The sequence below is a fragment of the Belonocnema kinseyi genome, chromosome 7 (assembly GCF_010883055.1).
Source record: "Belonocnema kinseyi isolate 2016_QV_RU_SX_M_011 chromosome 7, B_treatae_v1, whole genome shotgun sequence".
NCBI lineage: Eukaryota > Metazoa > Arthropoda > Insecta > Hymenoptera > Cynipidae > Belonocnema > Belonocnema kinseyi.
The window spans coordinates 61,156,452-61,169,595 of NC_046663.1; the positions used below are offsets into that span (position 1 = coordinate 61,156,452).

The 13,144-nt window shown below is 25.5% G+C and overlaps 1 protein-coding gene across 1 annotated transcript in view; it reads left to right on the forward strand.

The window, feature by feature from the left end:
* Positions 1-13,144, forward strand: part of LOC117176826 (basement membrane-specific heparan sulfate proteoglycan core protein-like) — a 642,506-nt gene that overhangs the window by 573,872 nt on the left and 55,490 nt on the right. The window contains exons 43-45 of the mRNA XM_033367162.1: positions 459-876; positions 4,627-4,873; positions 9,823-10,096. Coding sequence (XP_033223053.1) covers positions 459-876; positions 4,627-4,873; positions 9,823-10,096 — 939 coding nt within the window. The remainder of the gene's footprint in view (positions 1-458; positions 877-4,626; positions 4,874-9,822; positions 10,097-13,144) is intronic.

A 13,144-nucleotide genomic window follows, 5' to 3' on the forward strand; every position in this document is an offset into this window, starting at 1 on the left:
CGTGGTTCGTCACTTATTGATGTACGACCATGCTTAAATTCATTTACCCAGTTATAAACCGTTGCTAAGGCAGGGGCAGATGTGCCATGAACTGAGTCCAATCCATTTTTTTTCTCATATGGAGTTAAACCCTTTAAATGAAAATGTTTGATTACCGCTCTGAACTCATTTTTTTCCATTTTTCTTAACGAACAATTTTTTTTTTCAATTGGTTATAAAAACACGTAAACTCAGAAGATGTGGACTGTGACTGCACCATATATCTAGTCGGGAGTGGTGCTGACTGAAAACAGATGATTTGGAGCGATTCGCGCGCCATCTGTTGGTCATTCTAAGGACTTATTGAACTACCCTCGTATTCTATTAAAATTAGGACTGGAAAACTCCGGAAATTGTGAGGGTTTTTTTCCCCAGGATTTTACTAGAGCTGTATATTAATTTTATGAATTCTTGCGTAGAACGCCAGGTGCCAATTTTGGAAATATACCCGAAGTTGCCTCAAACGGTGCTCCTGGGAGGCTCAGTGGACATGCAATGTCGCGCTCAAGGTGCCCCGACTCCAGAAGTCCATTGGTCTCGTGAAGATGGACGGCCTCTTCCTCAAAACGTCGAACAGTCTCCTGGAGGACTTTTGAGGCTTACGAACGTCAATTACAGTGACGAGGGCTTCTATGTCTGCACTGGAACAAATTCTGCTGGTATGGTGACTCTGACTTCCCAACTTATCGTGCATTCTAGGCCAGTTATTACCATCAGCCCCAAGAGCGGAATTTTAAATGCAAGGCCAGGAGATAAAGTGCATCTTACTTGTTCTGCGACGGGAAAACCTCAACCCAGTATTGCTTGGAGCAAACAAACGGACATCTTATCAAGGCAGTAAGCAAATCATTTATTTTTATTTCTAGACAGCTCTGATTTTTCATTTTCCCTGATTAATTACAATTAATAAATTAAGTGTAATGAAAATTCTTTAGAATTAAACAAAATGTCCTAAAATCTCTGAAATTTTTAAAAATCTTTGGCAATGCCTTAAAATATTTGAAAGTCTTTGAAATCATTTGAAATTCGTCAATTCTTGTAAATAAATTCTTTGAAATCCAATAAAATATGATAAAATCCCGTGAAATGATCAAATTGGGATAATATTTCTTAAAATTGTGTAAAATTAATTAAAATAACTTGAGAGCTTTCAAATGTACTGGGAATTTTTCAAATTCTTTAGAATTAAACAAAATTCCCGGAAATCTATTACGCATACTCTACAATATTTCAAATCTTTTGAAATCCTTTCTAATTTTTAAAAATACTCTAGAATCTTAGAAATTATTGAAATTAATTGAAAATTCTTTGGAATCTTTATATGATCCTAAAGGGAGGAACAAAAAATCCCGAAAAATAAAATTCCCCACACCGTAAATTCCCGGATAATAAAATTTACAAATCATAAAATTCTCAAATAATAACATTTTCGAATCACAAAATTACACAATTGTAAAATAATTGAACTAAAGAATTCCCGAATTTAAATAATTAAATGGTTGTAAATAAATATAATTTATTTATCGAAAATTCAATTATTGCTTGCATTTAAAATTAAAATAATTGGACAAATATACTTCTCGATGAAATTTTTGTTCTATTATTGTTATTTTAAATTCAAATAATGATCTTGGACACTTTACACATTAAAAATTTTTTTTTTTAATATTTGATTATGGTATTTTCAGCAAAAAAAAACATATTTATAAACAAAATTTGTTTTGTTTGTTTAAATTTGGCAATTTTCGTTTAGGAATTTTGTACTCGGGAATTTTCCAATTAGGGAATTTTATAAATTGTTGGGAATTTTATTATTTGGAACTTTTATTTTTCGGAATTTTCATAATTTGGTAATTTTCCAATTCGATAATTTTATTTGTGAGTCGTCCCACCCTAAAATCTTTATAATTCTATAAAATGTTTGGTAACATCTTAGAATATTTTTCGAATCTCTGAAATGAATGGAAAATTCGTCCGAATCTTTTGAAATATCCTAACATCTCTTAAATTCCTTACAATATTTTGTAATACCTTGAAATAAAAAAATTCAAATCCATTAAAATATTTAAAAATCCTGTGAAATTACATGAAATCTGATATTTCCCAAAATTCTGGTACATTCTTTAGAATATGAATGCTTGAGAGTTTTAGAAAATTATTCTAAAACTCTCAAGCATTCCTTCGAATTTTTGAAAATACTCTAGAATCTTACAAATGATCGAAGTTAATTGAAAATTTTTGGGAACCTTTATAATATCATAATGAGACGACTGAAAAATAACGAACAATAAAATTGCCGACGCCCAAAATTCTCGAATTGGATAATTCCTGAATCATAAAATTTCCGAATAATAAAATTCCAAAATAATAAAATTCCCGTATTGGAAAATTCCAGAATATTGAAATTCCCTGTAGAAAATTGTTAAATTGTAAAATATCCGAAGCAGAAAATTCCCAAATAAAAATTATTAACTTTTTTAAAATAAATATTATTTATTTGAAACAATAATTTTGGAAACTTTAAACATAAACAATATTTTTTTAAATAAAAATATATGATATTTTATTTTTTTTAAATAAATCATATTTATAAACATAATTTGTTTTAATTCTTTAAATTCGGGATTTTTCTACTTAAGATATTTTATAGAATTAACCAATATTTTATTAATAAGTATTATTTATTTACTGAAAACGCATTAATCAAATACTTTTATAACAAGAATGTAATGCTTAAAGTTTCTCAAATTATTGATTAAATTAAAAATAACAATAACTGCACAAATATATTTCTGGATACATTTTTTCAAAGTTTGGTTATTTTAAATTCTAATCATAATGTTCGGAACTTTAAACATTAAAAATATATTTTTTTGAATAAAAATATTTGTTAATTGTATTTTAATATTAACTAAGATTTATTATTCGAATTTTTATTATTTAAAATTAAAATTCAATAATATTCGATTATTGTATTTTCAACAAATAAATCATATTTATAAACAAAAATCTTTTATTTGTTTAAATTTGGGAATATTCTAGTTCAGCAATTTTCAGTTGACAATATTATTATTCGGGTATTTTCCAATTCATTAATTTTATAAACTGTTCGGAAAATTTATTGTTCAGAAATTTTATTGTTGATTTTTCCAATTTGGGAATTTTATTTTTCGCGATTTTTTATTCATCTCATCCTGAAATCTTTGAAATTATTTTTAAAAATTTGTAATTCTTTGAAATATTAGAAAGGCTTTGAAATCCTTAAAAGCTTAAAAAAATGGCCTCAAATCTTTTTAATCATTTGGAATCAACTATTTCAAATAATCTAGAATATTTCAAATCTTTTGAAATCCTTTGCATTTTATTTTAACACAAAAGCATTTCTGGGAATTTTTGAAAATACTCTGGGATCTTAAAAATTATTTAAATTAATTCAAAATTCTTTGAAATCTTTATAATATCTCAAATATTTAAAGTGTTTTAATAGTTTTAAATTAATACAAAAGAGTTTAGAAAGATTCCGCAATTATTTCAAATATTTCATAAAAATTTGAAACGGTTTTAAAATGTTGTAGAAGATTTCAAAGTTTCTCCAAAATACTTCTAATGTTCCAGTGATATCAAACGGATACAAAAGATTACACAAATATTTCAAAGATTTCAAAATATTTAAAACATTTTCAACAATTTCAAAAGGTTTCACCAAATTTTAGATTTCAAAAACTTCAAAAGATTTCAATTAATTCACAAATATTTTGAAATATTTCAAATGATTTCACAAAGACAACTAATGTTCGCAAAAAATTTATTATTTGTTTATTCATGGAAATTTTGTCTTAACCCTTAAATGGTACACTCCTTTCTGGTCCCTACTAAAGGTACACTGGTGCGAATCTGGCTTTTGCATTTTCAACTTCGAATATGAAGAAGATTGAGCCTAGAAAAATGTGAAACACATGTTTTTTGTGTGAAATTTCCTGCTAAATTTATTGATTCTATAGAAATTTGGATAATAATTAATTTTCCCCGTGATAATTAGCATTATCATTTAGAATTTCTCTCGAATTCTCTCAACAAGAATTACTTACTATTTACGACATTTTTAGCATTCTATACTTTACACTCTATTCAATTTCATTCCCATGCATCTGATGGCAAAAATCACATTTTTGCAAAATGTATTGAAAATTATCATGAAAATTCGATAAATAACAAATAAATGTACATAAACATACTTACAATATTTAGAAATTCCCGCTCAGGTACACAGGTGCTGATTCGCACCCATTTGATTTTCTCGTCCTTCTATCTGGGGAGATCAACGAAACTGGAACTAACCGGACTTAGGCCTGAAACCTTAGGGTTCAGACGTATTTTTCGTGGTGGCTATCAACTTTTCAAAAACGACTGTGCGAATTCGCACCAGTGTACCGTTTGAGGGTTAAAATTCTAACTAAAAAGTGACTTGAAACAAAAAACTTAAATGAAAATGATGATCCCTGATGATTCACTGACCCATGGCCACCCTGAGAAAAATAATGAGGTTTGCCATTCAACGAATTTAATGAGCGAATTTCTTAATTCTAGGGACCCTTTCAGCAAGGAAGGAGCTCCTGTGGATGCAGTCTATGAGATTTATTCTTTAACTCCGGATGATGAAGGAACTTACACATGTCAAGCTACCAATGCTGCCGGTATTTCAGAGGAAAGCGTTCATATTCGAGTTGATGATGATATCATTGATTTACCACCTTCTAAATGTCGCGGAGACCAACCCTGCAATGAAGATATTTCCGAATATCCTCAACCCCGACCACTACCACCTCCACTAAGTGTATGTATATTATATTTACCCTTGTTTTTATATAATTTTTAAATGCAGATAGTTAAATTTTCAACCAAAAAGATGATTTCTCAACAAATTACATAAATTTCCCGCAAAAGAGTCGAAGTTTGTACCAAATTGTTGAATTTTCAAGCTGAGTTGATATTAAAAAACAATAATTTTAAATTAAAAATAGTTGAATGTAAAAAAAATTTAAGAAATTATTTAAATCCCCAACTAGAACAGTATAATTTTTAACCATACTGTTACATATTTAACCCTCAAAGTGTTCAACACCCCAGAATATTTAATCATGTATTGTTTAACCCCTATTAAATATTTTTTTACAATAAAATTATCCGATATAGTTTAAGGTATCTTTCATAAGGTTGAGTTGATTTTATTGATATTTATTTATGTTAAGTTTGTTAAAAAATTATGGAAAATCGTGAAAAAATGGGTTTTTTTACTTAAAAATTCATAACTCACGCAATTTTGATTATTTGGACCTAAAAATGTATGACTATACTTTTGAAATAGTGTACTTTCATAAAAAAATATTGCAACATGGGCGCTTTAAAAAAATATATTTATTTGCACAGTTGAAAATTTAATTTTATGATAAAATGATGGATCAAATTTTTTGCTTTTACATCGATTTATTATTATAAAAATTGAGAAACTTTGACATGTTATACTATAAAAATACAAGAAATTTAAAAAAGAGACATATATAACTGTATTTTAAAAATTATATTTTATTCAACTAATCCACGGTCGGCTCTCGCATGACGCGCTGCCGTAAGTTATAAGCCATCTACAAAGAAAAAAAAGTATGAAATATTCAACAAAAAAATTATTTCACTTGATATGATATACTTACGGTAGAAAGTAAACAAAAATCAATAAAATTTCCAAAAAAAAATTTGATCCCAAATTACTTTTTCACTCGCTGAGTGCACACTGGGCGTTATACACCCCACGATTTTTTACCTCCACTTTCAGCAGCTGTTGCTAGTAGACTGGCATTAGATCATGTGCTAAACGACTTAACTTGCAGTTAGTGTCTCCAACTGAAGCTACATGGCGACACGTATTCATTTTTTTCGAATTATGTATGGTTTATAAGAGTTTGAAATATGCTTGGGGTATGAAATACCCACAATTCACATTAAGGGTTAACCAATAGAATTGAGTGTCTACCAAAAATACGAATTGTTAACAAAATACATGGATTCTGAACCAAATAGTTGAAATTTCTACTAAAAAAAATCAATTTTCACAAAAAGTTCAATAGTTTAATTTTCATTTCAAACATTATTTTTAAAACAAAAAATTATGCATTTTTAACCAAAAACATGAGTTTTTTAATGAAGTATACTAATTTAAAAAAATGTAATAGTTGGTTTTTTAACAACAAAATATTTTAATTAAAAATTTTTAAAAAGTTGAATATAAACAAAAAAGGCGAATTTTCTACAAAATACTTCAATCCTCAATTAAAACAGAATAAGTTTTAACCATACATTCCCTTTCGACAAAATACATATATTTCTTACCAAATAGATTAATTTTCAATTAAAAAGATTAATCTTTTGCGAGAAAAGATGAACTTTTAACAAAATACATAATTTTTAACCAAATAGTTGAATTTTCTACTAAAAATACGAATTTTCAACAAAATGCATTATTTTTTAACCAAACAGTTGAATTTTCTTCCAAAAAATACGGCTTTTCAACATATTATATACATTTTCTAGTAAATATTTTAAACAATGGATATGATGTTAGTTAAAATTTTTATCATTTTTAATTTTATCTTTTCATTAAAAAATTTTTGAACTAGATAGTTCGATTTTTAAACTACAATAGATAAATTTTTAACAAATGAAATTTTAAAGTCAAAAGGACGATTTTTCTATAAACCAGTTGAACTTTCAACCCCGGAATATGAATTAAAAAAAAAAGTTATTTTACAACCAATCAGTTGAATTTTCAAAAAAGTGATTAAATTTTTAGTAAAAAAATAGTTTTTAACAACAACAAAAACGGAGTTTTAACTACAATTATTATGGATGTTAGCCAAAAAACTTGAATTTTAAGAAAGTAGTTCAACTTTCAACCATGGAGTTGAATTTTTAATCTAAAAACAAGAATTTTTAACGAAAGATGTAATACATACTTCATATTTCAAACAAAAAAATATTTTGATTTTAAATAAAAATCCGTTGGGTTTAACTAAGAAAATACTTGAATCCTCATCTAAACCAAATTAATTTTCAACTAAACATTTGCATTTGGAAATAAAAAAAAAAATCTTCTTGCAAAAAATAATACCTTTTGGCCAAATATTTCAATTTCCTGCCAAAATATTTACTTTTCGGGACGAAAATACTATTTTTTTTACAAAATAGTTTAAGTTCGAGATGAAATTTCAATACTTGAAAAATTGTGTGACACTATAACAATTTCCATGCTATTTTTTATCTCTAAAGTGAGCCCGATGCCTGATTTCTATACATTTTATAAAGAATTTCGTTGCTTGAAAGCAAGCAGTTAAATTTTCAACCAGAAAAGACCAAACTCGAAAATGTAGCTGAACCTGGTTCAGAAATTTGTTTACCAAAAGAGATGAATTTCCAAATCAAAATCGATACTTAAAAAAAAGTATTGAATTTTCAACAAACATATATTGAATTCGCTATTGAATTCAACCAAGAAAGACGAATTTTCAACAAAAAACCTGAATTTTCTATCAAAGTAATTAAAAAATTCTATTTTTTCAAAAGAGATATATTTTTAAACGAAAAAGTAGAATTTTTAACAAAGAAAGAAAAACATTTTTTAATAACTTGTTGAATTTTCAAACAAAAAGAAGAATTTTCTATGAAATAGTTTCATCCTCAAACCAAAAATATGATTAAAAAAAAAAAAGTTACTTTTAAAACAAATGAGATATTTGAATTTTTAACAAAATGCAAGACTTTCAACCAAAATAGATGAATTCTGAACGAAAAATATAATATTTCATATTATTTCAACAAAAACAGATTTTAATTGAAAATAAAACACAGTTAAATTGAACAAAAGAAAATGAATTTCCAACAAAATAATTGAATTGTCAACCTATTCAGATTAATATTATATCAAAATAGTTTAATTTTCAACAAAAATAAATACATTTTTTTCACGTAAAGAGATCAATTTTGAAACGAAACAGTCGAATTTTTAAACAACAAAGAAAAAATTTCCAGTAATTTTTGAATTTTCAAACTAAAAAGACGAATTTTCTACAAGACAATTATATTTTCAAACTAAAAATATGAATTTTCTTTGAGAAAGTTACTTTTAAACCTAATAAAAGATTTGAATCTTTAACAAAATATATCAATTTTCAATCAAAAGAAATGAATTCTGAACGAAATATATAATAGTTGATACTATTTCAACCTAAAAATAGTTTGATTTAAATCAAACACAGTTGAATTAAAGCATAAACAAATTAGAAACTAGAAAAAATTGCCCAGTAAATTGTTTAATTTTAAAACCAAAAAGACGAATTTTCTACAAAACAGTTGAATTTTGAAACCGAAAATATGCATTTTTAATAAAAATATTACTTTTCAACCAAAGAAAATTGTTGAATTTTTTACTAAAATAGATGAATTCTTAACAAAAAATAGAATTTATGATATTATTTCCAGAAAAAAAATGATTTTTTACGAAGAGATAATATTTTTGAAAGAAAAAAGCGAACTTGAAACCAAAAAAGAAAAAAATGTCCAAACAAATTTTGAATTTTCTTGAAAAAACATGAATTTTCTACAAAGCAGTTGCATCTTTAAACCGAAAATATAAATTATCAGACAAAAAGTTACATTTCAACCAAATAGTTGAACTTTGAACCAAAATAGTCAAATTTGTAAAAATATACGTAAATTTTCAACCGAATAATTCAACTTTCAACCGAAATAGATGAATTTTCAACGAAAAATATAATAGTTGATATTATTTCAACCAAAAAAGACTAATTTGAAATCAATCACAATTTCATTCAACCAAAAAAGATGATCTTTCAAGAAAATAGCTGAATCCTCAACCTAAAGAGGTTAATTTTCTACCCATAACTAACCCATAAACCTCTCTTTGTGGGAGATAATATACAAAAATACGAAATAACTCAAAAGTCACTTTTACGTAACTTGAATTTTTTGAATTTTTGAAGTTTTTGACATAAAATATAAAAAATAAAATTTTTCATGAGCGAGTTCTCTTTTTTCTTACCAGTATTTACAGAATAAGAAAAATAATTTCTTTTAGTCCGATTTTCTTTGCGGAAGGCTCAAATTGAAGTTTTTTACATGCAGAATTGAGATGAAAAAAATGTCATGTGTTAGATATTTTTTGTATATTAGTTTCTATAAAAAAAGAAAAATGATGAATATTTTATTTTTTAGAAATCTGCGTTTGCAATATTTTATTTTAGATCGATTTTCTTCAAAGATGGCTCAAATTGAAGTTTCTGGAATTTAGAATTAAGATAAAAATAAAATTTGCCATGTTGTGTTTTTCTTATTTTGACATCAGTAGTTAAAAAATAAGAAAAATTATTTTTTTAGACCACAAGGCTGGAAGCTTTTCTTTTAGCCGGACTTTCCTCCGTGATGGCTCAAATTGAAACTTTTGACATGAAGAATTGAGATAAAAAATAAAATTTGCTATATATATTTTTTAATCAATAGCAAAATTTGTACTCATTGAGGCTCGGTTTAATATTAACCGATTTGACCCTTTGGAGATAAAAAAAATCGGAAGATGAGAGCAAAGAATTTCTAATAAAAATATCCATCAATTATAACTTAGAACGACCCTAAATTTATATAATATATTGAAAAAATTTGTTAATATTTAGAAGTATTCATTCTAGTATATTGATTTCCTTGATCTTTTTTTTTTAGCAGAACTCAGGAGTTGTCACAAACACTTTCAATAAAATACCAAGCGGAGGAAAATTGCAACTTCGTTGTCAATTGAGAGGAAAAGATGAGGACCACATCTACCTAGATTGGAGGAGAGGAGGAAATCTTCCATTGCCAGAAGGAAGTTCAATTCACAGTGGAACCCTGACTATACCCATAGTAACTAAAGACGCTGAAGGAGAATATATTTGTCTTGGACTTGATCGCCATGGATCAGTTTTGTTTGAAGCTAAATCAATCCTCGAAGTCGTTTGTAAGTTGAGCTTTTGGAATATCTAAATATGATCTCAAAATAGGGGAAACAGGGTGACTTTTCACGAAAATAGGGGAATATAGTCTTTTAAGACAAATTAATGCAGATACCATATTACATTCGCTATGAAACGCTTACAATTCTTCAGATTTCGAGTCAAAATAGATTTCTTTTTCAACCAAATATTATAAATTTAAACCATAAAGTCGAATTCTTGACGTAAAAAGATGAATTTTCAACCAAATGGAAGAATTCTCAAACAAAAAAATTACACCTAAAACAATAAAGAAATGGTTGAATTTTCAATCTGAAAGCAAGAATTTTTAAAGCAAAGTTGAATTTTTAATTAGAAAAAATTGAACTGTTCTACAAAAAATTTCATTTCCAACCAAGAAAGACGACTTTGCTACCAAAAAAGATACATTCTTAAAAAAAAATTGACTTCAACAACAAAAATAAGAAATTGCAACCAAATCGTTAAATTTTCGGGTGAAAAAGTTAAATTTCTATTTTAAAAAACAAAAATTTTCAACAAAAAAGTTGAGTTTTTAACTATATGGTCGAATTTCCAACCTGCGAAGATGAATTTTCAAAGAAGTGGACGAATTCTCAAACAAAGAAGATTAAGCTTCAAACCAAGATTTTCTAAAAGACAATTGAATTTTCAACTAGAAAAGTTCATTTGTCAACAACAAAATTCTCTTTTTAGCTAAGAAAGATGATTTCTATCAAAAAAGGCGAATTTTCATTACAAAAAAGATAAATTCTCAACAAAAAATATAATACTAGGATGATATTCAAATAGAAAAAAATTTTTATTTAAATTAAAAATTTGAAGGTTGAATTTTCAACCTACAAAGGTGAATTTTTAACCAAAATGACGAATTGTTAAACAAAAAATATGAAACTTCCAACAAAAACCAAACAATTGAATCCTTAAGCAACAAAAAATTTAGGAGAGTTGAATTCTCTACCAGAAAAGTAAAATTTTCTATTAAGGAAGTTGATTGCGACATTAAGAAAGGTGATTTTTTAATATCAAAAAAGAATTCTCAACAAAAAATATTATAGTTTATATTTCAACAAAAAGAAAGAATTTATTTTTGACAAATTCTCCACCAAATGGTTGAGTCCTTAACAAAACCAGATTAATAATGCTTCAAGTGCATGAATTTTCATAAAAATATTAGAGATTTTAATCTACAAAGATAAATTTCCAAAGAAATGGACAAATTCTCAAACGAAAAAGATTGAACAGGAAGCAAAACCCCAAATAGTTGAATTTTCAAACCAAAAAGACGAATTTTTTATAAGGCAGTTGAATTTTCAAAAAGAAAAGATCGTTTTTCAACAAAAAATTTCATTTTCAACCCAGAAAGATGACTTTTCTATTGAAAATATTATTTTTTTATTCAAAAAATATGAATTCTAAACAAAAAAAATAATAGTTCATATTTCAGCAAATAAATGTTTTTCATTTCAAATCAAAAATAGTTTAATTAAACCAAAAAAGTGTGATTTTCAACTAAATAATTAAATTTTCATTGAAGAAGTTAATTTAAAAAAATAATAATAACGTATTTCGACCAAATAGTTTAATTTTTAATCAAAGACGATGAATTCTCAACGATAAATATAATATTTGATATTTCAAACAAAAATTTTTCTTTATTTTAATTCAAAAAAAGTTTAATGCAAATAAAAAAGTGTAATTTTGAAACAAAATAGTTGAATTTGCATTTAAAGAAGTTAAGTTTCAAACAAAACAACATATTTTCAACAAAATAGTAAAATTTTTAACCAAAAAATATGAATTCTCCATGAGAAGTATGATAGTTGATATATCAACCAAAACAGACTTTAATTTTATATAAAAAAACAATTCAATTTAAAAAAAATGAATTATCAGCAATTCAAACAGTTGCATTATCAACAAAAAATTGAAATTCCAAGAATTTAAATTTAAGAAAATTAAATTAGAGTGAAATCAATTTTGAAACCCTATTTGACTGTTCAACTTGTATTTTCAAGCTTAAATATCCAATGTTTAAGAAAAATTTTAATTTTCAAACCCGAAAAAAAGAAATTTACACCAAAATAGTTCAATATTGAACCCAATTTCCCAATTTTATTTAATTTTCAAAGATGAATTTCCTATTGAAAATATTAATTTTCTATTGTAAATATTAATTTTTAATACAAAAAATATAATAGTTCATATTTCAACCAAAAAATATTTGTTATTTCAAATAAAAAATAGTTTAATTAAACCAAAAAAGTATATTTTTCAACCAAATAGTTAAATTTTCATTGAAAAAGTGAATTTAAATAAATAATAATGTGTTTTTATAAAGAAGTTTAGTTTTTAATCAAATATGATGAATTCTCAACGATAAATATAATAGTTGATATTCAAAACAAAAATTTTTCTTTATTTTAATTTAAAATAAGTTTAATTCAAACAAAAAGTGTAATTTTAAACCAAATAGTTGAATTTTCATTTGAAGAAGTTAAGTTTCAAACAAAACAAAACAACGTATTTTCAACAAAATAGTTAAATTTTGAAACAAAAATATTAAATCTCAATGAAAAGTATAAAAGCTGATATACCGACCAAAAATAATTTTAATTTAATATAAGAAAGAATTAAATTTAAAAAATAAATTATCAGCAATTCAAATAGTTGCATTTTCGACAAAAAATTGAGTTTTCAAGAATTAAAATTTAAGGCAATTAAATTAGATTAAAATCAAATTTGAAAACAGATTTAACTATTTAACTTGAATTTTAAAGCTTCAATGTCGAATGTTTAAGAACAATTTGTATTTTCAAACCCGAAAAGAAAAAATTTACACCAAAATAGTTGCATTTTTAACCCTATCTCCCAATTTTATTCAATTTCCAAAGATGAATTTTCAATAATATGGTGGAATTTTTAAACAAAACAAAATTAATGAAAAAATTAAGAGTTAAATTTTGAATCCAGAAAGATGACTTTTCTATTGAAAATATTAATTTTTAATACAAAAAATATAATAGTTCATATTT